This window comes from Citrus sinensis, chromosome 3, assembly GCF_022201045.2.
Source record: "Citrus sinensis cultivar Valencia sweet orange chromosome 3, DVS_A1.0, whole genome shotgun sequence".
In the NCBI taxonomy this organism is placed as follows: Eukaryota; Viridiplantae; Streptophyta; class Magnoliopsida; order Sapindales; family Rutaceae; genus Citrus; species Citrus sinensis.
In genome coordinates this window covers 39,426,362-39,454,184 of record NC_068558.1, presented here as the reverse complement: position 1 = coordinate 39,454,184, position 27,823 = coordinate 39,426,362, and the positions used below count along the sequence as shown (strand labels likewise).

Genomic DNA, 27,823 nt, shown 5'->3' with positions numbered 1-27,823 from the left:
AAAAAAGGTTTTCTCATTAGTCATTGTTTCAGATAGCTTTATTATGAATAAAGGTGTCAGATAAGAAATCTCATTCATGCTCCTTGCCGAGAAGGCATACCCACCTACTGTTACATCAAACACATGCTGGAAATCCCACAGCCAAACGATTTTGGTAGAGGTGGGTAAATTTCAGTTCGGTTCAGCTCTTCAATTTTCTGCCAACCCCTAAATTTTAGTGATACATGTTGAGCATAAGTCTTCCAAAGATTCAGCTATTATTATCCTCTTTTCTATATATAATACACATACACCATACGACGATATCAAACTGCATTATGTATGATACTCTTACCGTCATTCAGAGAGTTTCTTCAGACCATTCACAATGAAATTCTTAAAACATTTAGTGATGACAAAAAGGTTCCTAAACTTCAAGGTCATGCCCTTGGACAAAAGCTTTTCTGCTCAGCAGCACTGAACAATGGAATTCTTAAGACATTTGGTAATGGCAAAAAGGTTCCATAAACTTCAAGGGCATATCTTTGGACAAAAGCTTTATCTGCTCAGCAGCACAGAACATCAACCTCTGCAAGACTGGAGAAATATACAGAATCTGAAACTCAAAATTCATAGCTCATCTAATGGAATTAAAAGTAACTAATTCAGGGTTCAAAAATTTTGCATGGTAAATGCTCCCACCCAAATAGATCAGAAAAAAAAATCCTAAATTAGTCAGGAACAACAACACACAGCACCATCATGAATATTAACACAAGTAAAATAAAAGGGAATAAATACTAACTGGGTATTAATTTGTTCAGAACGATTAAGGCACTTTGTGTGTACATTCTTCTCGTTCAGTGTGTCAGTAAATTCGATACATTAAGTAATTTTAGGGAACACAAAAGTAAAAAAATTTTGTTATTACAAGCAATAGATAAAAGCAGGGCATGATATAAACAGGAGAGAATTCTCACCAAAGGCTGAAAATGAAAATCCACCTAGGAGAGTAATTGTTACCGGATAACCGTGTATTAGAGGGGAGAATTAGCTGTTCATCGAGCTTATTAATGCAAATGGTGGGATGAACATTTACCTCAAGACAGGCTGAAACACATATATACATGAGGTAAGACCTCAAAGCCTCCTGCTCTCAGATGTAAGAAGGCCCATCTGCTCTGTAAGATGATCCATATGCTGAAAATTATCCCATCCATTTGCCTGCTCTGGCTGCTGTTCAAGCTCACTGGTCATACCACTTTCCAATGGGCTTGAATTAATCTCATCTGTGTCACCTGGGAGAGGGCTAGCCGTAAGAAACTCTTCCCAAAATGCATCATCAATTCGTGGAAGCTTATGGATACCATCTGGCGAAACATCCACATCATGATCAGGAGAAAAGGCATCAGCGTCTATGGACATTGTTCCATCCAAAGCTGTTGGATCCAAATTTTCTGCATTTCCGTTTCCAGACAACACAAAATTCACATCAGGGATGCTAATAGTGCTTTCTGATGCAATTCCTTGCAGTTGAGGGAAGTTGGGCAAAACTGTGTCATTCCCAGAATTATGCTTACTTTTCTCTTGTGTTGGATTTACTTTCACAGAGTCACTCACACAAGGGGAACATTGAATCTCTGAGATGGCACTAGATGGGACATGAAACCTTGACTCTGTGGACATATTAGACTGCCCAGAATTTGGTGGAACCTCTGAAAGGGTGACTCCTGAAATTTGACTGGAGGAGTGCCCATTTTCCAATGCATTAGCAGAAGGAATATTATCAATCAGGAAAGTGCTTAGGTTGCTCATTGTTGGTTCCAGCCTAGAAGGTGAATTCATCTTCATGATCTGGTGCAGCATTGCTTTAGCTGCCTCATTCATTGAAGGTTGGAACTTGACAATTTGACCATTAGGAATACTGGAGTCATATGCACCAACTGTATTTTCTTCATCCTGCCTAGGCAGTCTCCTTTTTTTGTTGCTGCCAGAAATATGCCTGTTGCTGTCATTCTGCTGCTGTACAAGCTGGCTTAAGAAGCTTGGACTATGCATGGCCTTGGCAAGAAATGACATCATTTGTTGCTGTCGTTGTTCCATCACCTGTACACGCTGTCCAACAGTATGCAATTGACGATCCGTAGCTTGCTGCTGCTGCCTCAACCTAACAAGTTCTTGCATGAGAACATTCTTGTCGCGCTTAAGTATTTCAACCTCTTCTTCAAGTCCATACTTCCCTACTTCAACACATGCCCCGACTGATGAGTTCTGAAGTTTAGGTTGTTGCTGACCATGTACTTGAGCTGGTTTTCGCCTGCTAATACTCTTCAAAAGGTGTTTCTGACCTCTAAGAAATCCCTCATTTGCAAATTCATACCGATCTGGGTCAACTTTCCTAAATCCCTGTTTAACCAAATCCAGGGGGAAAATATTAAAACAAAAGGAAAAATATCATACAAAATCCAATCACAAGTTTCCAACGATATTTGCCGAAAAGACCACAGAAATAGGAATCAAATCTAAATGATCCACTACTTTTTATTTTTTATAAACTTTATCTTGTTTGGTTTAACACTTAACGTATACCTGCAGAAGAAACAACACATAACTTAACAATTTCATTTCAAGAAGATGATAGCAAAAAACCATGAAATGTTATACTAAAAAGATAAAAACAAAAAACAAAAAAAGGTTGGGGATTCCTCAGACGTATTCATTGATGATGGATTACCTTGGCCTTACACAACAAAATTCAAATTTACAAGTCATGCACCTGCTTGCACAGTATAACATGAGTGCACAGATAATATTGGTCAACTGATGAACATCTTGAGATGGACACAGCTAGAGAAGGTAGAGAAAGACAGGACCACCTTTCAAGCAATCCAATATTCGCAATTTCATGCAATGACATGTGCATGTGCCTGAAAATTTTATTACTGTTTTTAAGTAAGTACGAGCCATCTTATATAAGGTGAATCAGTTTATAGTGCGATCTCCTTTGCCCTTTGTGTGATAGAAGAAGCTAATTGGAACATGTATCTGCATCTCTGCAGATAAACTATGAATACAAGTACAAACTGAATGTTTTCAATTGTTTAATTATGCTGTTACGTAGAAGTAACAATGACAAAAGTCACTTTATGCATATTAAAAATGGGCAGTAAAACTTGCATCAAATGCAATCAAAACAACACTTACAGGCAAACCAAGAATGTCATACATTCCAACTATATGAGTATAGATCATATGCAACCATACACAATGTACTTTAAATGTCACAGACAAAAGAATAAAAGGAGTAGACGAGCAGCATTTCATATAAGAATAAACCAACAGAGGACAACTTGATGCAGAATCTGACTTGGTTAGAAAAGAAACATCCTTTGAGGTATCTAGAGGAGAATCCATGAGTCTTGCAATAACAAAGACGTCTTTTGGTCTAAGGGAAAGTATTCTTAATACTGCATGGTATCTTTGAATCTTGCCCAGTACAGTTCTCAAAATGTCTATCAGTGGCAGATTTTGAGAATTTACAATTTTCAATTATTGTTGAAATCCATTGGGTCTTATATTGAATAAAATAAGATGATCATTACCCATTTAATTTGCCTTCAATTCATTTAGTTAAGCTTATCATGTATAATTCCTAACTTCTGTGACAAACAAACTTAGTCATAATAGGATGATAAGTCAGGCGCAAATACTGATGTACTTCTAAATTAATCGTTCGACTAATGAGATAAGATTGCTTTGTGATCCTTCAAGATTGGTTCTCTTCTTTTAGTTTTCCTTTTCTTTTTCTTCGTCAACCCATTTCTTTAGTTATAAAGAATGGGAACTGTGAAAATCATTTTTTCAAAACTCAACAAGTTTTCACCATCAAACGAACTTCTTTTGATACTTTTAATCAAAATAGATAAGGTAGAATCATTTTTTTCAAAACTCAACTCACTCATAAGCACATTTCATTCTTTCATAACACATATAAAAATTGTTCCATACAAGCTGAATGCTTTAAAGATCCCAAGGGCTCTAAAATGAAATTAAGCAATGATTTTAGGAATAGCAGAATGATGATATAGGTAGAATAGATAAGAAAGAAATCAAACAGAGAGTAGGATGAAGAAAATTAAACAAGATGTCGAAACAAGAACAAATGCTGTTGCCTGTAAAAATATCATATTGTACATAATGCAATGAAAATGGAAAATCCAGACAGATAGGGTATTCGACTTTACGTATTTCAAATTGAGGAAGCTAGAGAACAGAATTTTGACTATCTACGTGCTGCTATGATTGTTTGCATGTTAAGTGCCTAGAAAAACTATTATATGAGCATGGTAAATAAGAACCTCCTAAATTGGTTACTTCAAGTTGAAGTCATCTGTTTCAGCAATCTTCTTCATTCAAAAAGAAAATTAAAATTTCAAGAAGTATTATGATATCTCTTTCCTCATTGCAACACTTGAAAAATCAATTCTTTCATTCTACAGATCACTCAAGACATTGCAATTTTTTATGACATTTTCAAGAAGAAGATGATGGTAACAGAGGCACACCAATTCCACAATGACTGTATACAAAAATATAACAAACAAGCTACAATGTTTGTACTACAATGGAATGAAGTGAACAACACTAAATAACATTCCTGGCTAGTAAATGTAGAACAATTAACCTGCAGAAACTCATAGCAAAACATAGCAATCAAACAAAATGCCCTCAAATTGAAAGAATAGCTGAAAGACCAACCAATAGTCAAGTAAAGGGAGTTATAATTAAGATCATGAATAAAGTATAAACTGAATTTGATCCCTTCTTAATTCTTTGTACCCCTATTTCTTCTTTCACTCCTACATGGCCTTCTAGAGTCCACTAAGTGATGAATGTAATGCAAAGACCATGATGCTAATATCTGTGTTTTTTCCCTCTAAATTCATCATATTGGCTCAGCTCAATCAAAATTGCATCTCCCAATTGTCAAAATTTCACGTTTTCCGTCATTGAAAGGTCTTTTCCCTCTTAGTTTACTTAAATAGCCCATTCACAATAATGACATGAATGAAACTTCAACTCCTCAGTTTGATGGAGAATAGAGTACAGCATCTAACCAACAAATTTAGTTCTAGCCTTCCAGAAAAGAGAAAAATTCAATTAACTTCTTTGTATCAAATAATAAAATATTTCTCCACGATACTTCCCATCAGACACACAATACATCGTACAATAGAAAAAAAATCTCAAATTGAAGATGTATGAACACAATAGTGCGAGTGGTTTTATGCAAAACTCAAAAGGATATAATGCTATCATGAAAAATTTTTGTTATGCACTAACGCTACTTCGCTAAGACAAGCACTGGACCAGCATACGGTAATGACCTCGTTTTATGGGTCAACAAAAGCAACCCAAATATAAGACTACAATCAAAGTCAGTGCAAAGGTTAGCCATGTCAATACATACAACAAATAAGCAATAGTAGAAAAACCAAGCAGCATACTTAGCAATCAGCGACATATACAAAATGAGTAGTAAACTTTCCAAAACCTTGAAACATTAGACCTAAAAAAAGAATTCAATCATATAAGAATCACAATGTTTTGCTTCTTCTGACATGGTGTTGGCATCAATAAAGCAATCAATTGCAATCAATACCAACAAAAGCTGAAACTCAAGCTCATATGAAGAGTACCTAAGAAACTTTCCAAAGGGATCAATAAAGAACTGCCAAGGCTCATTAGCAACATTAAATGGACCCAAAAGAAAAAAAAAAAAAAAGCTCAAGTGACAGACATCCAGTAACAATAAATCAATTATGTCCATTTCTCAATAACAATCAAAACTTTGACACATACAAGCACAAAAGAATTCAATTATCACGAACTACAGGGACATCCCAATTCAAAGTATGCCCTAAAAGACAACAATAAACATAGAAAACGTATATAAAGCAGAAATTGAAAAAAAGAAAGCGAAACCCACATAAGTATTCAACTGGCGGACAAAGCTCGAGAAGTTACTGTGCTTGAAATACTTAGGCAACAGGTCCCTGGAAAACTCAGCAACTTTCCAAACAATAAAGCTGTTATTACTACTACTCCACGAAACGATGTCGTTCGTGGAAGGGTCTTCCACCATGTCGTAGATTTTGCTCAGAAACGGCGGCAGCGAATTGCCGTTTGCCGCTGATGAACTCGACATGGACTCCATTTTTTTTCCTTCTCGATCAGCTTACAGTGAGTGACTGATTGGGTTTATTTATTTTATTTATTTTTTGCAAATTTTTATTTGTACAACAGAGAGAATGGCATAAAATGATTAAAAACAAAGAGCATTTGAGACCAAACTTGATCGCAGTTGCGGATGACTTTCAATTCAAGTATTAAATATTTAATATTCGGTCTCGGAGAATGGGCAGAGAGGGTTTTAGATTGGGGTTTCATCATTGGGGTCCCTGTACTTTTATGTTTTATCATGAAAGAAACATAGTTTGACGCAATTTTTCAAATAGGTCCCTCAATGCTAGGGATGGCAATTGTACCCGCAAACCCGCCCAAACCCACCCGCCAAAACCCGCCCGTTGTGGGTAATTTTACCCATTACGGGCGGGTTTAGTATTATAAATTAAAACTCGCACATGGATGCGGGTGGGTTTGGTATTAACCTTATATCCGGTGGATACCTGCATGGATATCCACCAAACCCACAATATTTTTTCTAAATATTTTTAATTTAATTTTAATCTATAAATGTATAAAGAAAATAATGTCATTAATCAAATTACCAAATAGCCAAAGATTCAAAGTTGTGTATGTGTATATGTGGCCCATCTCCTATTCTAAAGTCATAACCTAAAGAAAACTAAAGGCTCCCTTCGAATTAGTATTTGAAAATATTAATTTTAATTATTATTATAGGCATTGTGTTGGATGGGTGCTTATGGTGGTGAATGAAATGAATATCTTCTCTTGGGGCTTGTTTTAAATGATAATATGAAATGTAATTATTATTTTTAGATACTAGTTTGTGTTTTTTAAATAGATTTGTGTAATTTATACTTAAATTTGAGAATTTTTGTTGAATTGATGTGGAAATTTTAATTTTTCATTTACATTGTTTAAATATAAAATTGAATATGTTATATGGAATTTGAGGTTATTATTATAAATTTATATATTAAACATTTGTGATTTTAAATACGAAAACCCGCAAAAAATCCGCCGGATACCATTGCGGGTTTGGTAATTGTTAAAACCCGCTGCGGGTGGATTTTTTTAAAAAAATTAAAACCCGCTGCGGGTTGCGGGTGGGTTTGGTAATTTCAATTTTGTGCGGGTTTGGGTTTGGTAATGGCGAACCCGCTGCGGGCGGTGCCCATTGCCATCCCTACTCAATGCCGCATTTTAATACGCTATAAAGTCAGTATTTATCCTGAAATAACACAACTAACGTCCAGCCTAAACTCTAAAAGTTACGTGTATCATAAAAACCTACTTTAATATATTATTATTATTGAAGGTTTATTTATGATTATCTACATCAAAAATTTGTCAAAACTTGTCTCGTTAATTATAATAAAAAATTTAATTAAAAAATACGAATACTAAAAAGTTGATTAGTAGTTGTCAATGTATAAATAAGCAAGACAGACTTATTCTTGAAACTTCAACATAAAAGGATTAAAAGGGAAAAAGCACCCAACAGACTACCAAAAATTAATTTCAAGACTTCGAGTGAGGGACTTGTTTAAAAAATAAAAGTAAAATTCTCTTTTAATAAAATGTGCAACCCGAGATGCAATGCAAGTTGATAAGGGCTCGCTTTAAACATGTCAGGGATGAATCATGACCTGAAAGAGGAAATTGTAAAAAAAAAAAAAAAATTTGGTATGGGTCCAATCGAAAAGACACACGTAGCTTGATTATTGAGAGTTATCCTGTCAGTCACGGTTCATTGACTCGCCAGCGAGCCCATTCCCAAAATAGGCAAAAGGGTAATTTTTAAAAATCTTCCCTAGGTTTGGACTTGTTGTAAGTAGATAGCGAGAATTAATTTATTTATAAAAAGTCTTTTACTATTAGTTAATTTTAACATTGACCGTTAGTTGACTGTGTAAAGATAATATTACCCTTAATAATAGTTTGTAGACGGAAATAACTAAAAAAAAAACTAAAATTGTTGGTTATTTTACCCTCTTTAAATTATTGATATTTTCTTAAAGTTCCTACAAAAAAAAATAAAATTAACAACTTGAAAAATTATCTTTAAATTATTAATATTTCCTTAAAGTTCCTATAAGAAAGATAAAATTAAAAACTTGAAAATGAAATAGTCATAATCTTTACTTATGATATTGTAAATTTTTGAAATTGACAATGATAAAATTGTTAAAAAATAGGGTTTGTGCTTTTCGCGCCAACAATTTTAGTTTTTTTTTTTAGTTATGTCAGTCTACAAACTATTGTTAAGGGCAATATTGTCTTTGCACAGTCAACTAACGGTCAATGTTAAAATTAACTGACGGTAAGGGATTTTTTATAAATAAATGGATTCTCACCATTTATTTGCAATAAGCTCAAACCTCAGGGGAGATTTTTAAAAATTACCCATTCCCAAAATAGGCAAAAGAGAATGTTCCAGGCCCCTTATAGTTTACGCTATTTACAAAGAGAAACCGTAGGCTCCAATATTTCTCGGACATCCCCCTACAACTACAATGATGAGATGCGACTAATTGAAACTTGAAAGGGTTATAAGGACAATTTTGTAATCTTTAAATTCACAAGTTTTTTTTTTCAAAAAAATTAATTCACAAGTAGTTATCATTCAACTACTTTAAAGTTAAAGAATATAAAAAACATAAATGAATATTATGAATCTATGATAATATGTTAAAATTATCTCAAATTTTAATTTTGTATTCCCAATTAATTATTATTAAAAAAATTTAAATAAAATTATAAATTTTTTTAAAAATGATTGATTAATATAAATTTAAAACTTAAGATGAGAATGATATATTATTCGAAATTCGTGGTAATTAGTAATTATTTTTACTTTAGATTTTTTTTTAGGTGGTTATGATAATTTCCCAAAATTATTTGAATCATTATGTCTTTTAACAATTAAACAAAGAAATGAAAATAGACAGGGCCACTTGAAAAAAAAAAAGAAAAAAGAAACCTTATCCATTGTTTGTGGATTTGATTTTGATCGGACGTTGGCGCCAAATCCATAACAGAAACGAGCAACCGCCGCCAGCCAATAGCCATGCTCCTTACAGCACCCGATTGCTTCTCCTCTTCTCACCTCCCTTTTGCTTCTATCAAAAACTCCACGGCGGCTGTCATCCTCAAGCGATTCAGACTCAACTCAGTGAGTCGAACTGGGACGAGTCGTCGGCTCTGCAGGGCGAGCCTTATCACTAGCCCTGACTCCTTCGAGGTTGGCCGACTCATCGGCAGCTACGGCTTCATGAACATCACAAGGTTAACTTACAATAACTTTCCTTTTTTTCTTTTTTTCTTTTTTTTTTTTTAAATTAAAAGAAGCTAAATCATTTTTATTTATTTGTTTGTTTGTTTTTTACTGCGTAGCTATTCGGGGCTTCGTGACATTGAATATTCATCCGGAGATTTGGGGCGATTGGGAGTTCAAGATGTTGGAGAGGGCAGTGTAAAGATCAGGTGCTATAATTTATTTATTTATTTATTTTTTATTGTTTAGTTTTTGGATATAAATATGTATAAATAAACAGTAATACAATTCATAGTATAGTTTGTATCGTAACTGATATATTACTGATAGTTATTGTCCTGTATATGATGTTAATTATCTTCATTATTAATTATTAACAGATTATTTTTATAATTTAATCAATGAATGGTGTATAAGATGTCATGTCGGTTGGGATATAAACTATGTACCCTACTTAATTATTAATCAGTATTTTTTATGGGCTTATTGCTGATAACATGCGTGGCAGTTTGCTTGCAGGCTTTATGAAGGAAGAATAGCTCAGGGTCCACTAAAAGGAACTTCTGTTATGTTTAAGGTGCTTTTATTTATTTGTTTTTATATATAATTAGTGTATGTTTTTAACGGTTGTGCATCATCAAACAAACTGTTAAAAGTATTTGGTAAATACATACCAATTTTGTCTTCCTTGGCTGCTAATATTTACATACTTGGCAACTAGTGATTCCATTTCACATAAAACTGTTAACTGTGAAGGTTTATCCTGGACAACGTACTGGTGGTATTGAAGCCGATATGATGGCTGCAAATGAACTCAATGCTCATGCCTTCCTCCAGGTAGGTCTTAGATGATACATTATATCACTGGTAGATGTTTGATACAGTTGGATGCTATTGTTTGCAATTTTTGAGCATGGGGTAGTTAAGGAGTTGTGTCGACTAATCTATAATATGCAATACTCTATGGTCCTAACTAAGTCTCCTCTTTGCATAAAAACATGGTGGAGGGATAGATCATGGGTTCAATCCCTCTTCCTCCTCCTTCTTCTTATTATTATTTTACCTTAGGACCAAGTCCCCTCCTTGCCCATGTGAGGGGGGCTTTAACCACAGTTCTCTAGTGCCACACCAAGAGGTTTTATCTGTTCAACTAAGTAGCACCTACAATAGCTCTTCAGTACATGAGCATTCTTTATTAAGGGAAGTTGAAAAGATTGAAATCATTTATGCATCTGTTTTGCAGAGCAGTTCAAAAGGTCTTTGTCAAAATCTTGTGGTACTAGTTGGAGGATTTGAGACAAAAACTGGAGAGCAGGTCTTTCGATACCAAATGCCGGAGAGCATCATGCTACTTTTTTCATTCATACGAATTAAAATGAGTTTATTCTGTGCAGTGGCTTGCTTTTCGGAGTGATGGGAAATATAGTGCAGCAGACTATGCAAAACTTACCAGTGAAAAAATATCAAAAAACCATTCAGCAGGAGAAAGTTCTTGGAATAGATTTGAAAAAGAACAAATCCTCAAACGTCGCAGATATTTTGTTATCAAATTATTTCAGGGCGCCATGAGTGGTCTGGCCTATATGCATGACCATGACAGATTACACCAGAGTCTTGGACCATCTTCTGTTATTCTCAAGTACGTTGTTGCCTTGTTGGAATCTTTCTTTTGATTCAAAGACACTTTTTATTCCTCAACATTTTTGAAATAGATTTGCTCTATTCATGAACTTTTATCCCAACCTTTACGGCATAATGGCAGTACAATAGTAGAGAAAGATGCAGCTTACCTAGTTCCACGACTTCGTGATCTCTCCTTTTCTGTGGATATTAGGTAACACTGCCTTTTCTTTTCTTCTTGATGCACTTTACTTTTCTTGTATGTGGGCTACTCACATAATTGGGTAAATTACTTGTTACGTACCTTTTGTTGCAAGAGCTGATGTTGGCTAACAATGCACAAGTAACTGTTCCTTATATTTTATTTCTGGATTTAATTAACATTTTCTGCTGATATGTTATGATTGAACAAAGGCTGTGATTGTGCTGGAATTATCAATAATTCTCCTTTAATGCTTTACTGTTTGACGTGGGCTTGTCAGTTTTCAAAATTTAGAAGAAGATGCTGGAACATTTTCAGAAGGGCTGTGGAGAAGAGCGGCTGGTGCTGGTGCCTTCACACCTATGGAAAAGAGAGCCTTTGGAATTGCTGATGACATGTAACTAGTTTAATCTTAGATTTGTTTAATCTGTTAGAGTTTCTATATATGTAGTGGATTAAGCAATTTCTTTTGTCCCTACTCAGATATGAAGCTGGTCTTCTTCTTGCATACTTAGCTTTTGTTACATTCTGTGAAGCAAACGTCATGGATAGCCTTTCTTTGCAAGTAAACTTTTTATCTTTTCCTCGTACCTTTTTTTTTTTTTTCACCCTCTAAACTGCTTTCCTCTTGATGTATATGGCATATGAAACTACAACCCATAAAGGGAAAAACAAAATGGTGACATTGAGATTTTTATGCATGAACTTGCAGAGGCTTTTGGAAAGCACTTTTCGACTTGATCTTCAAGCGACAAGAGAGTAAGCAGCCCTTAATAGTCAATATTATGCTTTGAAGACTATAAATTATCTCAGTAGTCAAGTGTCTAAATATGAGGAATACTATTTTTTCTTAGTGCACGCAAAAAATATTTAGACTGCATTTGTTAAGATGACTTATTTGCTAATGCTTGGGATTTAGCATTCTGCCTTGTTTTACATATTTTGGAAGTTTAAGATTCCTTTCCATTAGGTTGAGTCCTCTAAATTGACATGTTTTTATTGATACGATACTGAAAACATTCATAAATTTAAGCAAAATACTTGGTATTTGGTGTGAACTATATAAAAAGATTGTAGTCATAAATCAGTATGCCCAGTAAAACTCCCTTTTTCAGTTTGTATTTATCTTTTTTAAATATTACGTGAATGAAAACTAAACCAACAGTGATTTGAGTGGGATTCTGAACCACAAATATCTGGTACCACCTAAGAGGTCTTACCAGTTGAACCCCCTAAAGATGTGCAGCGCTCTTTCTCACATGATGTTTTATGATTTTGCATGTGTAGTGCATATTTAACAAGATTTCACACCTAATTGATTCAAGGGATATGATTTGAAATTGAAATTAAGGATCTTTCCATTTAGTTCCTATGAGTTTTCTGCCCCTGGCGATTTTCCCAGGTCCTATCATAGTTAGGCCATATGATTAATCACTTAACCTAAGCTGGTTTAATATCAAATGCAGTGTTATGCAACTTTTACTTTATCATGTTTCATGTGCATGCTTTTACAAACGTATAGATCCATAAGCTTGATGACTGAAATATTATTAAGAAATTTCATTAAATGAATGATAGAGTTCTATTAGCAGCAGTTAAATTTTTTATCTCAATATGTAAGCGTTTCAGAATATTTTGTGTAGGATGATCCATTTTCATTCACTCTATAAGGTCTGGAAAATCTTGCAACAATATTTTGTGGCTTTATGCCTCAACACCTCACCTCATCCTCCCTGTGGAGAATTCATCATTCTGCTTTGTTAATACTGAGAATGTTCAAATTTCAAGAGATTTTAACTTCATCTGAGCCATTTACATGTTACTTGATATGACTATTGCACCAATTTGCTTGTGCTTGAGTATCGGACTACTGTGACAATAATGACAATCCAAAACGTTGGACACCTGGAATTCTTATTAGCCATATTAATTAGATTTTCTCTAAGGTATATTTAAAGTTTTTTTGACTTTTGGTGGTGTTTATATTCGTATATCAGTTTCTCATTGGTCTTTGTTTTTGTTTATTTTTCTTCTGAATTGAGCAGGTATTGTTTAGCAGATGACCGCTTGTTAGAAGCTGTCAAGTTCTTGGATCTTGGGGAAGGTGCTGGCTGGGAATTACTGCAGGTTGAAATAGTATTTAAAGTTTATCGATTGAGTATAACCCCTCAAATTCTAGCCATATATGTACATATGTATTTTGTACGTTCTGCTCACCTCTCTGTGTGTGTATTACTTGAAAAAGTGGATGTTGTATGTTTGTTCGTTCATCATTTACCACAAAAAGTGGGTCCTAGTTCTTAGGAGTTTTCTGTCAGCATAGAACTATAAATATCGATTTGAGATGCCCACATCGTAGGGGAAAGGCTTACCACAACCGAAATGCAAATCTAAATATCAGTTATTTTCTCAGACATGCTTCAACGTTTGATTACTACTTCTTCTAAGTAAAATTTGTTTTCTTAACTTGAGTAGTTCTGGTGGCTATGAAAGGGTATCGATACTACTTAGCTTATCCAAAAAAGTCATATCATATTAATTTATTTTTGTTTGATATTGGCGTTCAGCTGGAAATCTCATATGGGATTTTCCCCCTTGCAAAGTCCGGCTTTTCAAGAGTTCATAGATAAGTTTTTGTATGGTTATGTCATTAGCCTTGCAGTTAGGTTTCCTCTCCCTGACCCTTGCTTGTTATATGTGATGATTCAGAATGCTCATATCCAACTTTGACTTATTCCAATCTGCTAGTGTTTTGCTTCATAGGTCTAGTTTTGTCAGTTAATATTCTCATTGTTTGTCACTTAAATTTTCTCATGCAACATTATTATTTTCTTCCTACTGCAGGCAATGCTGAATCCTGACTTCCGACAACGTCCAATTGCAGAAGCAGTAATCAACCATCGATTTACGGCTGGTGCTGTCCTCTGAGTTTTCAAGAACTGTGGACTTATTTCGCCCTGCGCATAAAAGTCGTCGAGTCATGTCAAAATTTTGGTTCCTTTCAGAAGTTTTATAATTTTTGGGAATAGGCGGTATTTGAATAGAGAGGCTATTGAGAATTGAGACACTTCTGAAATGTATACAAAGTCATACTTTTCAGCAAGAAACTATAAAACCTTTAAATACAATCTATTAGTGATTTTGTTTGGCTCGCTTACAGGGAAATTAAAATTAAAACAAAACTTATCAAGGCTGCACTGACTGATGTTCTTGCACTTGGACAGGATTTGCATCAAGAGCCTCTTTTCTTCTGTGAAGCCACCCCACTAGAAAAACCAAGACCAAGAAAACTGGAATTAAAACACAAATAAAAACCATGGAAGTCCAAGCCAGAGCTGTGGTGAGATTAAAGAATCCATTTTCATTCTGCATCTCCTTCTGCTTCTGCTGCTTCATGAAACTCAACATGTGAGATGAAAACATGGTGATGACACTGGCATCTAAAACAACAATGGCGCAAAAGGTGAACACAGACATACAGATAAACCCTATGTATGCCCGTCTGCAAGAAGAAGGAAGAGAGCCCAGTTTTGGAGAATTTGTAGAAGCCATTGACTTTTTTCATTCAGAGAGAAATAATCCCATGCATAAGATAGGTAATATTTGTAATAGCCTGGAAATAGAATGCACAAGTTGTTGAGGAGGATTAGGTTGACAAGCAAAATTGTGTTTCTTTCACAATTTTTTTTTAAAAACACTATTAAAGTCTGTAGATACGATATACTTGGATTAGGTAATGTTAGATGAATATTAATTAATAAAGAAAATTAAATTGTATAATGCATATTTCGATTTGATTAATGCTAAATTAATCCGAAAGAGTAATAATATATTATATGTGCCAACTACCATACAATTTTTTTAGGACAAATTGATCGAGCAAATATTGTATGGACATTTTCAACACGTTATTAAACAGACGTGTTCAAACAGCCCATAATCGGGAGGGGAAAAAAATTCTATAATTATAGCATTTAACATCTGATTAAAAACAAGCAAATTAACCGCAGGGAAATCATTTTGTCACATACGACACACTTGTAAATTTCATCACCGTCTCATTGCAAATTGATCCAGCAACATTATGTCAAACAGTAGCGTAGAATGAGCCAAACAAGAAGCACACATCAAACATATCAATAGCGGGCGAAATACATTTTCTTTTTCACATTGCAAATGGCAGTCAAGAAGCAGCTGATCTTAACAACACAATGTTTATCTTAGAAAGAGAGGGGAAAAAAAAAAAGAAAAAAACAATCACACTTGGGGGATTAACATGAAATTGACCGACAAAGAAAGTTCAACGACTAAAGCTTGTTAAGAAGATCACTGTTTAACTGAAGATATTTTATTTCATTGCTTTCATTAATAAGAGTACAGATAAATAAGAGAAGAAGAAGTAACTTCACGACCTATGACTATAAGAGCTCTTCTCTTCAAATTTATGACACCATTTACTACATATAAGAACCATATTAAACACACTCACACCCAGTACACTCAGCAGTGAGGTTTCTCCTGCCTTGTGTCCCTACAAGGCGTCGGCTTTCTTTACATTTTGCCCATTTCGGCCATTTCTCTTCGTTCTTCCTCAGCCTTGCAGCCACTGAGTTAAGACCCCTCCTCATGTAACTCACTGCAACTGTTACAAGCTCCCTGCAGATAAAACAGTGATAAGTATCAAATTATCAGCTAATCCAAAGCCTTCATTGCTCTAAAAATACTTGCCGCAGCAGACATATTTAAAGAAAGAAGAGAGTAAAAACTTAAATCAACATAAAATGCCCACTAAGTATTTTTCTCTTAACCACATCTCCATAAAAAGAGTAGACTTTCATCATTATTAGATCTAACAAATTCAATGGAACCGCATCTTATAAAGCATATAATTTTATATACTACGTAAAATAAATGGTCACATATCACTCTGGACAAACATGGACATTAATTCTTTGCAGGTTCAGCAAAATTTCAGCCCAGCCAATATGTTTGGAAATTCTGCATTAGGCAAAGAGCCAGACTTAATAGATGAAAAATAAATTATGAATTGCACTTACAACGGCGAGCAGGGAGAACGGCCACCATTTATGTAGTAAACGAACAAGTATGAATCGTAATGTTGCCCATTGATTAAATAAAAACCATGCAACCTTCGTACGCACTTGAATGACATTTTCTTGTACAAATGGATGGCTGGAATGTTGTAAGAGATCACATGTAAGTACAATGCACGGCATGTTGGGATATTTGTGGCATATTTGATGACCTCGCTAATAAGCGAAGAAGCTGCAAATACAAAATTAACCAAATTAATATTTACAATGACAATAGTTTCAAGTCACATATCATATGAAAAAGCTCCCACCTATTCCAAGATTTCTATAAGTGTCCACTACTCCCAATGTCAAAATGTAGACTAGTGTTTGATCTGATTTCGCTGAATCATAACTGAGCAAATCTCCTATCTGCAAGGTGGATGTCAATTGAAATGAATCCTTAAAATGGAGAAGGAAAATTAATTGCAGAAAGCATGCTTTCAAATATTTACAAAATGAAAAGGAAAATTCAAGAGCTTTACATCTTCTCAGCTTGAATTTGATGTCTAACGAATTGTTTGTGTATCACATAGCACTAAAATTTAATATTTAATACAATCACTTATATAGTAACTGAAACTCACCAAATAAAGAAAGCTTTAGAATTAGATTTACTCAGCATGGTATAGAATCAAGTTTATTTTAGCTTATATTGTGGTTGGCCTCTCACTAACGACTTAAAACTTTTTGAGTTGTAAAACCTAATGAGATACATCTCTCTACAAATACGAAGAAACAAAATATATTATAGTGCTCAACATTCCAGCGTACTTTAGCCATTTCTAGTTAGTATGAGGTTTCAAGGGTGAAATTAGGTCCTGAAATTGTTGATAAAGGTTTTGAAATCAGATGTTATTGAAGTATTCAACCAGATTTCATCAAATTTACTCAGGGTTGGACATATCTTGCTGTGACTGAATATGTGGTAGCATTCAGCAACTAAGATTTAAAAACCGTAATTATTAATTCAAAGACATACAAAGCAAGCCACATTCTTATATATAAAGAGGACCCACCTCACTTTCATTTGCCTGCACAATTCGGGCAGTAACAAATCCAATAAGTTCATCGCTGTGACCATTAGGTCGACTCCGGTCAACAGCTCCCCAGGACACAATATCACGTGCATTCACAACATTCTGGAAAAATTCAGACTCATACCTGAAAAGAAAAATGCTTCTTCTTCAAAATGTTACTCGAGTAGTTCAAAAAACTATGTGAAAGCACTAATGGAGTTATTACCTGATAGGAAAAGCATCAGCATGGAGTTGCTGTAAAATCATCAAATCTGAGGGTCGTATGGGCCTGTAGCATATTGTGGGATGGCGGGAAACTTTTGGATTTACCATTGAGAATTTAGCTCTTAATCCCCAACAAAGATAAGAGATATTTGGAGAAATTGTTCATGAACTTCTCCTTCCATTTATGCCACATCAACCATGGCCACAATGAAACTAGTCACTATAAACTGGAAAAAGAATATTGCTCTGATTAGATCCTCCAAAATGCAACACCATGGATCAAGCCACCAATCAAACTCAATTAAATTGGAGAAGAAGAACATTTCCAGACACTGACAAATGGAGACACAGAGAGAGAGAGAGAGAGAGAGATGTGAAAGTTGACTGTTCTATGAGACATTGAATCTTAAAGATAGAATTAATGACTCCATGTTGATTCAAAAACTTGAAAGACCTGATTTAATTATTCCTCCTTGTCAATTTCCAGAATATGGACAGCAATCAACCAGTTTCACCTAGATAGTTGGTGGTTGCTTGGACAGTTAAATGCCTAATAAAACCTCTTATTTTTCTTAATTAACTTACCACACATGACACACCCCATCTTGCCAATTACTGCTAAAAATCTACAGAATTTGCTAAATTGTGAGCAACCAGTTTGATATTCATTGGTTTAATCTGATGATGAACAGCACCTGAGTATGTGGAGAGGACATTATTGACCTTGCTCAAACACAAGATCTTAAACTAATATCTATAATTCCTGCATATCTCATATCAAAAGATGCCCCTTTTCAAGGATAATCATATTTCTGTCCTTCCTGATTGGATAAAATTTGACATTTAGAGGGCTTTTCCAATAACACGAGTGCTCATGGATCAATTAGAGCGAGCAAATAAGAGATAAAGCCAATTACAGTCAGTAAGAAAGGCAAGACACTTACAAATTCTCCAACAGATCATTCGTATCACTTCTATAATATTAAAATGAACAATCTATACTAAATTCAAGCATAGACAAAAGCTAAATTACTAATCACAGTTCCAAATATTTCAAATTGAGCACAAAGAATCATGATGCACAGTCAAAGATAGAAGTTTCCAATTGACATACAGGACCAACTCAACATTAAGGATTACATCAAACACCATGATATTAAATTCATTCACCACCCAAAACCCAAATGAAAAAAAAAAATCTCAAAAAAATTGCAATTAGTGTAAGAAAAAACAAAAACCCAGATGAGATCTCAGTAGAGAAAAGGGTTCCTTACAATTCAGTAGCTGTAAGGACAAAGAGAGCGGATAGATTTTGAAGGACAAGTTTCTTTGTATTCTTCTTTCCCCTCTTTGTATGTAACTTGCTTGCGCGTGTGAATTTTGATACGTCACTGTTGAAGACTTTCCCAATCCTGTTCGAGATGTGTACCGGTGCGTGTATTGTCAGATTCTGTTTAATGGTTTTTGAGTTCTGCCTTAACGGCCTGTTTCCATTGTATTTACAATATATATTTTTTTTATTGTTAATATTTTTATAGATAATCAAAATAATAATAATAATTTTTTTTTTTATAAAAAACAATTCTTATGGGGTGCAGGTGCAGCTACTGATCTTAACATTATTGAATGGGGGCTCTTGTATTTTTCAGCTTAATGTATATGGTAAAGCAAAAGTTAGATTCTCATCCTAATAAAAAATTCAAACTTAAAAAAAAAATCATTTACGAGTCACTAAATCAAACTTAGGAGATTAATGGTATTTTTTACTGTGAAAAAATCAGACTTAGGAGATTAATGGTTCTTTTTACTATGAGAAAATCAAACTTAAGAGATAAATAATACTTTTTATTGTGAGCCTTATGATAGTGTTTGCTTTTTATTGGAAATTTAAATTAATTTTAATGTTATTGAATTATGAATGGGTGTAAATGTATATATCAAAATAATATATTTATTTTTTGTCACATGAGGGTAAGTGATAAATTATTTATTTTTATAAATTTCAAACACCTTAAACCTAATATTTTTACACTTATAATTTTAAAAGTGTTATATATACTTGAATTTTAAATATGTATATATTTAAAATATGAGTCTGTACTACATATAATTAGATTGCGTAAGCGAAGGACAAGCCCTGGTTAAAAAAGTTGTCTCTAAATTTATGTAAAATCGTTCTATTAATATACGTTATTTGCCACTATATTTATGATACAAATTCATATTTTAATTTTATGAGTATATTATTATACAGCCTCACCACGACAGCCGCCGACAGACAGACAGCAGCTATCGCCTCACGATAGCCTTAGCTTCAACTCACGACAGCAACCTCAGCGAATCAGCCTCAGCCAGCACAACAGCAGCCTCGCAGCCGCACCTGCCGTCGGCCACCGTGACGCCTCCCGGTTGTCGCAGCTCACCGTCAGCTCTTCACGGTAACTTCAGTTATAAATAGAATTAATGCTGCTGTTGCGAGGTCTAATTTACGATTTGTTAAATTATGCTCATCTGTCATCTGTATGAAATGTGTTCATAATTAATTTCGAAACCATGATTGTTTAGGTTTCCAGCCATAGACTTGGGTCATTATGTGCAGAATTGGCAATTTATTGTGTTCAGTTTCATGAGTCAACAGAAAGCAATAAATGTAATTTTAAGGAACTTGCAAGCACCAGAATGATTCCAGTAGCTCTTCTCGTTATCTTGTTATCTTGTTCTTGTTTAGATTCATTGGTACTGTATGATGTTAGAGGATGTGTTTACTGCTAGGGCATGAAGTGTACCTGTAAATTACTAAATTGAACCTATCTATGACATAGATTCAAATATAGAAGTCACAATGCATGTCTGTGACTCTTGTATGTTTATATGGTAAAACAAAACCTCTGGTTGACAACTGCATGCTCTTCTAGAACATGGCACATCTTTAATATAATTTATTATTTGAATTCCAGAGCCCTCCCTTGTAGAAAAAAAATAAACAGTTCATTTAACCACTTTCTCCGTAAATGCCTGTCGCTTTATCATTGCAGCATCTTTCTCAACTCATAATGTTGTGTGAGTGTAAATGAAGACATTATTTGGAACTTTAGAAAGGCATACGAATATTTTGAATTTTTTGTTTTAATATGCGAATATTTTTCATCATTTGGTGTTTTACTTTTTTTTTTAAATAATGGTTACTGTAACCAAAATTAGCTTGAATTAATAAACCAATCCAAATTAATAACCCAAACCATATTTGAACTTGAATTAACAATCTGAATCCTATCCAAATTATGAACCCAAACTGAACCGAACTGAATCGAATTAGAAACTGAACTGAACCAAACTGATTTTCCAACGTGTTTGGGTTGAATTCTTGAACCCAAAGAGGTTGCAAACCGAACTGAAAACCGAAATGCCCACCCTTGGCTCGCAACTGCAGGCTCACAAAGAAAGCTCTTTGAGCTCAAAGCGGTTTCTCTCATTTCACTGGTGCTTGTAATTTTACTCTTTGATTTTCTCTTTGGGTTTTATTGTACTCCAAGACTTTGAAGAATGCTTGTGTTTAGTTTTAATTTCTAAGATATGAACTTATACTGAGCACTGGCATAGTATTAATTTGCTTCTGCTATCATTCTGGGTGTTTTTTTGTTGAATTTTTGTCTGATTTGAAAAAAGAATTGAATTATTTGGGGGTCAAATTTAGTTGTTTTGCTTGTCAGGGCAGGAGTTACATTGAGTTTCTTTAAGTAAAATAGGAACGGATTCTATTTCTAGGTCTCAATAAGTGCCACACATACTGGGGCCACTCCTCTGTGTTACGGTCAGCAAGTGCACATATTCATTCAGAAAGTGAGTGTTATGACTGTTGTTAAAAGGCAATCGTGCAACCATTCATCATTTCAAAATCAGGGAAACATTCTTCTTTAGTTGATGGAGCTGACGAGAAATGCTTTTTGGATGGTGGCAAAAAGGTGAAAGAAGAAGGGAGGGGTCCTTTGTCTAGTTTCTTTGTTCTGAAATTGTGTTTTAGGTTTTAGGTCTGAGGGTATTTCTCAGCAATTATTACAAAACTGACTAAGTAGGTATTTTCTTGGCAATTATTACAAAACTGCCTAAGTTTTGAGGTAAAATTTTTGACTTTTTCTGATACAAGCGTTATTTCATTGGTTTGTGTGTGTTTTTGATGGGGGCTTTCTGTCTGTGCAGAAACAAAATTAGGAAATAGTGAGTGCTTATGGTAGGCCACGTTGAGAGAATGATTAGGACATTACATATTGCCTTGTAAATGATTGGATTTCTCCATGTGTTTGAGTAGAGTAAACAGTGCTTGAATTACGCTTAATAGTGGTTTCTGGTGAATAATGTGTTGTGGTGGCTTCCTACTGCTGAAACAGTTGCCAATTATATATTTTAGGGCTGTTTGGGCTTGCTCCTTGAAGTCAACGGTCTAGTTGATATGGCTTGTCTCTTTCAAGATTACCATTTGGTTGTACGGCTTAGATCTTACTCTTACAGATATGTATGGGATGTGAATCTGTTCATACATCTATCTTGCAGGATTGAAATTACAAAAAGCAGTTTAAATGCTAGCAAAAGGAAGAAAAGTTCCTGGTAGGGCAGAAACAGTGCCAGTGAACTACGCTTTTGGTCCACATGAAGATGATGTAATCATAAAGCATAGGCTTCTAACCCGCACAACTACCACAAGGGGCGAACCCCCATTGAAGAAACTTCAGAAGAAATTTACCTCATTTGTACTTGAGATTGAGAAGGATGAAGATAACAATAATGACTGTGAAAAACTTGCTAAAGCTTTCCTGCAGGAGTTGTCCACTTTTGAGATTCCACTTCTTAAGAGTAAAGCTGTTATTGATGCAAACCTCAGAGAGAAGGAGAACTTCAATGAACTGAAAGAAGAGATAAATAGGCAAACATTGCAGGCGAAGGCTGACATAGAAGATTTAAAGAAACAACTTGAAGAGAGTAAGATTGAAAGACAGCACAAGGAGGAGTGTGAGGCAATTAGGAAATTGATTGCTGTGCAGCCACCAAGATCAGAGACTCAAAGGATTATTACTGACCTGGAGAAAGAGATTGCAGCATTAGAAGCAGAGAATACAGCTGGTTCAAGGTTGCTGGAGCTTCGGAAGAAGCAGTTTGCTCTTTTGTTGCATGTGGTATGTTGCAGTTTGCTACTAAGTAATTTATCTGCTTTGCCATTCCTTTGCATTTGTGTTCAAGTTTCCTCTGCTGTCTATGTGCATGCAATTTTTGTACAAAAGTACATCTTTAATATTTAGATCCCTCCTTGTCCTGCCATTCTGTGAAATTTCTACCATATTGTTTGTTTTGGAGGTTTTGCCACTTTATCAACTACTTCTACAAAACCCCTTACGAATTTTAAATTATAACCACAATGTTACTATCTTGGCGCAAATATGCTAAACTCTATTGCATGATTGTGGTTGGTATTTTGCTCCCTAAATTGGGGCCTCTTTTTACTTCTCAAATTTCCAGTTCTTATTCTACAGTCAGTTATAGTGAATTTTTGTTTGTATTAGAGACTTTTGTTACATTCACATAGCACCACTACCACATTGATGTTAGAAGTTAACTCTAGCATTTTTACATGGGTTCATTCTGGATTCTGGTTTTTATTGATTTGAACATGTCACGCTGCGGTCTAAATTTCCCCTGCTGTGATCTGGGTATGATGATTCCTACACAAGTATAGAAATGCGTGATTATTAGTTCTAAGCTGTGGAAGATGCAATAGGAGGAACGCATCTAACTGGGATGTGGGTGGGCTTGTTTGATAAAGTAGGTTGGAATTGACTGCGATCTAAAAATTACGGAGGAAGTGAAATAGTATGATATTTCTCCTGTTCATGAGGAGATCTTTGAATTTGCAGTTTCTATGTGGAGAACAAATAAACATCTGTACTTTTTCAGTAAAGCATGATGTGACTTGATTGATTTATAGGCAATTTCATTTAAAGTTCAAAATTGTTTGGGCTTTGTAGGCAAGCAACATGGTTGATTTTGATACAACAGTGGTGATCTTTACTTTCGCTGACTTGATAGGATTTCCTTAGAAATTTGCATGAAATCCATTCTTGTTAAACTTTTTGTTTTGTTAGTTTTGGGGAAATTTTCTATGATATTGTTTCCTTTGAGGGAAAGGCTTTTGTATATCTGGTGCCTAGGAACTGTGTGGTAGGAGCGTCCAGTGGGTTTGTGGAGAGAAAACAGGAATGTCTTGGATCTAGTTTTGAAATGAATGATTTTAGAGCTAGTTTAGAGTTGCTATGATTTAAAAATAATATGGATGAACTGCGTTGAAGAATGATCTGTGAAAAAAAGCAAAAAAGTGTTTGGCAACTATAATTGTGAAACTGCTAGTAGTCTTTATAAATTTTGTACAATGTTACTGTGAAAGTTCCACGACATTGTTTAATGACCACAATGAGATATGCTGAAATTCTGGGTGTTTTGGGCAGGATTAGTACAAGCTTACATTGTCATAACTCTTTTATTGATGGATTTATATTTGTTTTATGCCTGTGTATGTAGTTGCCCTCCGTGGTTCACCTTAAAGAGTTCAGAAATCTATGACTATATATATATATATATATATATATATATATATATATAGAGCCTAATAATATCTTGAAATCACAGAACTTCTACTTCTGTGACTGATTTTGCTGGTCACTGCTATTTTGTTAAAATCTTCATATTAACAAATGAATTCATATCTCACTTTCATTTATTTCCCATTTCCCTTATTATTTTTAAGCTGGATGCTTCAAGCTGTAAGCATTTTCACTTTCCCACCGATTGTATATTGACATGAAAAATAAAGTTGAGCTTGCTGGATGTGCAGTCGGTGATCTATTTTATTATGGTAAAGTTGAATCTGTATGATTGGTGCTTCAATTTATACATGTATTGTTGCAATTTTTCTGCAGGTGGATGAGTTACAGAATACCATGGAGGAAGAACAGAAGAATTTGATTGAGGAGATGAGAATGGCCGAGGAGCAGAAGGGTGGAATGGAGGATGCTAGTGGGGGTTCAGAAGCCATGGCTGTTGATTAGTGCATTGTGACATCTCAGTCTACCAGTTGTATGGTTCCTCATCTGCCAAAGAATTTGGAAGTTTTGCTACTCATGTACCGGAATTTTCATCGTAACAGTACTCCTATAGCGTTGTTGTGATACTATGACCAAGACCTTGCATTGTAACATCATAGAATTAGTTATTCTCATGCATGTGTAGATGGAAATTGAATAGAGCCATCAGAACCATCCCACACTTGTTCCACTATGCTTTCTCACTCTGTGTTTGATGAATTTATCTTCTGATAAAGCATGGTGCGGAACACAGAACATGGTAGTGTGTGTTATGAGTTATCCACTCAAAAGTATTCTTGTGCCAATGAGTTATGCTCAGGGACAAAGTCAGAGATAGTATAGAAAGCATGAGAGGAGAGAAACAATCACAAAAATTTGGATTCAGATTCCCATATAACTTAAGCTTTTCTTTAAGCAAAATTCACGAGGTTGATGAAGGTTAATAGGCAAAAATCTATGAATCTTTTGAAATTAATTATCAACGACACTCAGCATGGTTGATACTTAATAGGCATGTGATGCAAAATCTTAAAACCTTTATAGTGGTTAAATAGAGCTCGGGCAAACGACCCTGCATCTGGAAGAAGCTAGCAAATCAAACACTTTCGTCACCTCGGGATTTCCTTGGCAAATTATGCAAGTTTATAAAGACTCTGGTGACGATTGGAGGTTGAGAGTCAATTTAAAGGAAGATGGTATATGCTTTTCAGATTCATCTTCCGTATTGGAAACATCAATCACTTGGTTGTCATCAAGAAACTGCCCAACATAACAGTAGCTCTTATTGAAAGTGTAGCTGAAATACATGGTATTATTATGACTTTATGACAATTCCATACTTGAGATGTTATTGTCTTTGTTGCTGCTGAGAAAGGGTTACTAAAGATGGGCAATTTATAGTCTTGAGCTTAAGCCTTGTTGTTGAGGAGATAGTTCTTGGCCATTTCTGCAATCTTTGCCACTGCGTCGGTACTGACAAAGGAAGCATTAGCAGCAGCTTCCTCTTTGAGTTCATACTCAATTATTGATCTGATGATGCAGGAATCACTCCCTTTCTCTATGATCTCAAAGATCACTCTAAACAGAGTAAATCCCACATCCAGATACCCTCCTTCTACTGCGTCTGTCACTTTCACTCGCCTCTCGTTATCGATCTCAATGAACTTCTCTTTGTAACCAGCAAAACCCGGTGTGCCTAGTTCAATCAAAAGACGCAAAAAAACCATGAAACACAGAAAGTTTCTCACCTTAAAGAGTGTATTATTCAAAAGACAGTACCTACCCGGTGTGAATTTGAGGTGAAGAATGGTGCCAACACCTCCATCGCCTTCTACAATTTCAATTTCTTCAACCGTATCGGACTCTTTCTCAACAAGCTTTGCCAGTTTAATAGTGCCATAGAGTTCCCAAGCTTGGGCGGCCGGCACGTTTACCTCCAACTCATGGGAAACCTGCCCTTTCATTTTCTCTCTCTCTCTCCTTAAATATTTTTGCAAACCTATTAAGCTTTATGTATGCTTTCAACAAAGTGAATAAACGTGAAGGCAAGTCCACCAAATGCATCCAGCAAGCATCAAATGAGGTTTGCTGAGACTTAGTCGAAGCAGCCGGCCTATGATTCCTATGATGGGTGCTGCATCTTATTAATTACAACCCCCAAACTTCTTTTTCATTTAAAATACCAAATGTTTCCTTACATTTGTCCGTGGACGGAGGCCGGCTAGTCATCTGTATTTGACTGGGCGTGAATGGCTTTTTTTTTTTTTTTTAAATAATTTTAAATGGTGGGGGGTTAGATCATGTTAAGAGATTAATGGATCAAATAGATACACAACTAAAGTAATGATCACATAGGGACATTAAAATTTATGTGGTTCGACTTTTAGTCTACGTCCACAGACGAAGACAGAAGGATAAAACTTTACTAGTAAAATAATGATTATAAGTATCATAATATTTTAGCTTACTACGTAGAATCTAATACACCTAATCTCTCAAATCACTAAACTCTCAAAAACTTTACAATTTAAGCTCTCAAAACTCTCGACTTCTCACTCTCAAGAGAACAAATGAATTGAAGAAAGAAAGAAAATATGATGAGTGAAGAGGGGAAATGAAGTCTCTATTTATATGCTTCATTTCCTCTCCTTTTATAATGTTCCAATATGAAATTTTAAAGTGTGTGATATATATATTAATAGTTTTCAGGTTTGAGATGTTAAAGTGTGGGAAAAGTCAGGAAAAGCTTTAAAACTGCGGGGTTTTAAAAGCATAAAACTTGAAGCGCTTAAACCGTACGGTTTATGTGTTTTCCTGAACGTTTCCACATTTTAAAATTCTGAATTAGAATATATATATATATATATAAACAGTAAAATATTATTTTCTCTTCTTTCAACAATTGCGGCCCACCATTTCAATTATTCAACAATTACGGCACCGCTCTTCTCAGCCCTTGCTAGATTTTGAAAAAAAAAATTAAACTCATTTTATTTTTTAGTTGATTTATAATAAACTCTTTGGTAAATTTTTAAAATAACTAAAAAACCAATATTTAAATACAATGTTTAGAAATAAAAAAATCAAAATCAAATCCCTAACCACAATGGATCTTGTGCCAAAGAAAACCTCCATTGGCTACCATCGGCTTGTGGTCTATCTTTGTCCGACTCCCACTTTATCACACTTCTTTGTTTTCATGCCACAGACGCTACAACCTGCAGCTCACACTCGCAGCCTTGCACCACCGTATCTTCGTAGCTCACACTCAACTTGATGTTTACATTATGGATGTGGGTTCTGACAACAAATTTTTAGGATTGAAAGGGATTGGTGAGCTAGCAAAAAAATTATTTGAGATTAACAAGGATAAATTATATTCATTAGTGTATTTATTGGTGACATTAGCATTGATTTTACTAGTTGCCATGGCTACAGTAGAAAGAGCATTTTCAACTACGAATTTTGTGAAAAATTGTATGTGAAATCGGATGAAAGATCAGTGGTTGAATGATAGTCTTCCTATATACATAGAAAAAGATATATTTTGTACCCTTGATAATGAGGTTATTTTT

General features: G+C 34.8%; 5 protein-coding genes across 11 annotated transcripts; 2 read left to right on the top strand and 3 right to left on the bottom strand.

The window, feature by feature from the left end:
- Positions 1–240: 240 nt before the first annotated feature.
- On the bottom strand, positions 241–6,363 carry LOC102625917 (heat stress transcription factor A-1e). Of its 5 annotated transcripts, XR_003065266.2 has the most exons (4): positions 5,969–6,363; positions 1,079–2,385; positions 960–983; positions 241–576 (listed from the first exon to the last, which is right to left on the bottom strand). XR_003065266.2 is itself a non-coding variant. In XM_006478903.4 (3 exons), the coding sequence occupies exons 1-2, from the start codon at positions 6,194–6,196 to the stop codon at positions 1,120–1,122; spliced, it is 1,494 nt and encodes a 497-aa protein (XP_006478966.2). In that variant the 5' UTR covers positions 6,197–6,362; the 3' UTR covers positions 241–576; positions 1,079–1,119. The 5 variants fall into 5 exon arrangements, 3 of the variants coding, with proteins under 3 accessions (XP_006478966.2, XP_006478968.2, XP_052292805.1); XR_003065265.2 differs by having other exon boundaries at positions 960–2,385; XM_006478903.4 differs by lacking the exon at positions 960–983 and having other exon boundaries at positions 5,969–6,362.
- Positions 6,364–9,113: 2,750 nt separating this feature from the next.
- On the top strand, positions 9,114–15,080 carry LOC102625069 (uncharacterized). Of its 3 annotated transcripts, XR_003065558.2 has the most exons (13): positions 9,114–9,474; positions 9,583–9,672; positions 9,983–10,040; positions 10,220–10,300; positions 10,707–10,778; positions 10,858–11,102; positions 11,226–11,297; positions 11,566–11,682; positions 11,769–11,850; positions 11,998–12,044; positions 13,331–13,412; positions 14,130–14,362; positions 14,510–15,080. XR_003065558.2 is itself a non-coding variant. In XM_006478900.4 (12 exons), the coding sequence occupies exons 1-12, from the start codon at positions 9,257–9,259 to the stop codon at positions 14,211–14,213; spliced, it is 1,248 nt and encodes a 415-aa protein (XP_006478963.2). In that variant the 5' UTR covers positions 9,114–9,256; the 3' UTR covers positions 14,214–14,424. The 3 variants fall into 3 exon arrangements, 2 of the variants coding, with proteins under 2 accessions (XP_006478963.2, XP_006478964.2); XM_006478900.4 differs by lacking the exon at positions 14,510–15,080 and having other exon boundaries at positions 14,130–14,424; XM_006478901.4 differs by lacking the exons at positions 10,707–10,778; positions 14,510–15,080 and having other exon boundaries at positions 14,130–14,424.
- A 537-nt stretch (positions 15,081–15,617) lies between these two features.
- LOC102624779 (histone acetyltransferase MCC1) lies at positions 15,618–19,107 on the bottom strand. Its single transcript, XM_006478899.4, has 6 exons — positions 18,897–19,107; positions 17,624–17,849; positions 17,398–17,542; positions 16,651–16,750; positions 16,343–16,571; positions 15,618–15,941 (listed from the first exon to the last, which is right to left on the bottom strand). The coding sequence occupies exons 2-6, from the start codon at positions 17,728–17,730 to the stop codon at positions 15,761–15,763; spliced, it is 762 nt and encodes a 253-aa protein (XP_006478962.2). The 5' UTR covers positions 17,731–17,849; positions 18,897–19,107; the 3' UTR covers positions 15,618–15,760.
- A 735-nt stretch (positions 19,108–19,842) lies between these two features.
- LOC102624504 (THO complex subunit 7B) lies at positions 19,843–24,939 on the top strand. The gene is made up of 3 exons (XM_006478898.4): positions 19,843–20,060; positions 22,171–22,790; positions 24,585–24,939. Exons 2-3 carry the CDS (start codon positions 22,197–22,199, stop codon positions 24,711–24,713), a joined length of 723 nt encoding a protein of 240 aa, XP_006478961.2. The 5' UTR covers positions 19,843–20,060; positions 22,171–22,196; the 3' UTR covers positions 24,714–24,939.
- A 561-nt stretch (positions 24,940–25,500) lies between these two features.
- Positions 25,501–26,434, bottom strand: LOC102624226 (norbelladine synthase). The gene is made up of 2 exons (XM_006478897.3): positions 26,032–26,434; positions 25,501–25,944 (listed from the first exon to the last, which is right to left on the bottom strand). Exons 1-2 carry the CDS (start codon positions 26,210–26,212, stop codon positions 25,658–25,660), a joined length of 468 nt encoding a protein of 155 aa, XP_006478960.1. The 5' UTR covers positions 26,213–26,434; the 3' UTR covers positions 25,501–25,657.
- Between the last annotated feature and the right edge of the window lie 1,389 nt (positions 26,435–27,823).

Bases quoted from the DNA above. Each gene is read 5' to 3' on its own strand.
- LOC102625917 (XM_052436845.1), bottom strand. From the start codon at position 6,196: ATGGAGTCCATGTCGAGTTCATCAGCGGCAAACGGCAATTCGCTGCCG. The intron at 2,386-5,968 runs GTGGGTTTCGCT...TTGGTTAAACAG, and splicing joins TCCGCCAGTTGAATACTTAT to GGATTTAGGAAAGTTGACCC.
- LOC102625069 (XM_006478900.4), top strand. From the start codon at position 9,257: ATGCTCCTTACAGCACCCGATTGCTTCTCCTCTTCTCACCTCCCTTTT. The intron at 11,103-11,225 runs GTACGTTGTTGC...GCATAATGGCAG, and splicing joins CCATCTTCTGTTATTCTCAA to TACAATAGTAGAGAAAGATG. The intron at 11,851-11,997 runs GTAAACTTTTTA...ATGAACTTGCAG, and splicing joins TGGATAGCCTTTCTTTGCAA to AGGCTTTTGGAAAGCACTTT.
- LOC102624779 (XM_006478899.4), bottom strand. From the start codon at position 17,730: ATGGTAAATCCAAAAGTTTCCCGCCATCCCACAATATGCTACAGGCCC. The intron at 17,543-17,623 runs GTAATAACTCCA...TTTTCTTTTCAG, and splicing joins GCTGATGCTTTTCCTATCAG to GTATGAGTCTGAATTTTTCC. The intron at 16,572-16,650 runs GTGGGAGCTTTT...TTGTATTTGCAG, and splicing joins TTATAGAAATCTTGGAATAG to CTTCTTCGCTTATTAGCGAG.
- LOC102624504 (XM_006478898.4), top strand. From the start codon at position 22,197: ATGCTAGCAAAAGGAAGAAAAGTTCCTGGTAGGGCAGAAACAGTGCCA. The intron at 22,791-24,584 runs GTATGTTGCAGT...ATTTTTCTGCAG, and splicing joins TTGCTCTTTTGTTGCATGTG to GTGGATGAGTTACAGAATAC.
- LOC102624226 (XM_006478897.3), bottom strand. From the start codon at position 26,212: ATGAAAGGGCAGGTTTCCCATGAGTTGGAGGTAAACGTGCCGGCCGCC. The intron at 25,945-26,031 runs GTAGGTACTGTC...TGATTGAACTAG, and splicing joins TCACCTCAAATTCACACCGG to GCACACCGGGTTTTGCTGGT.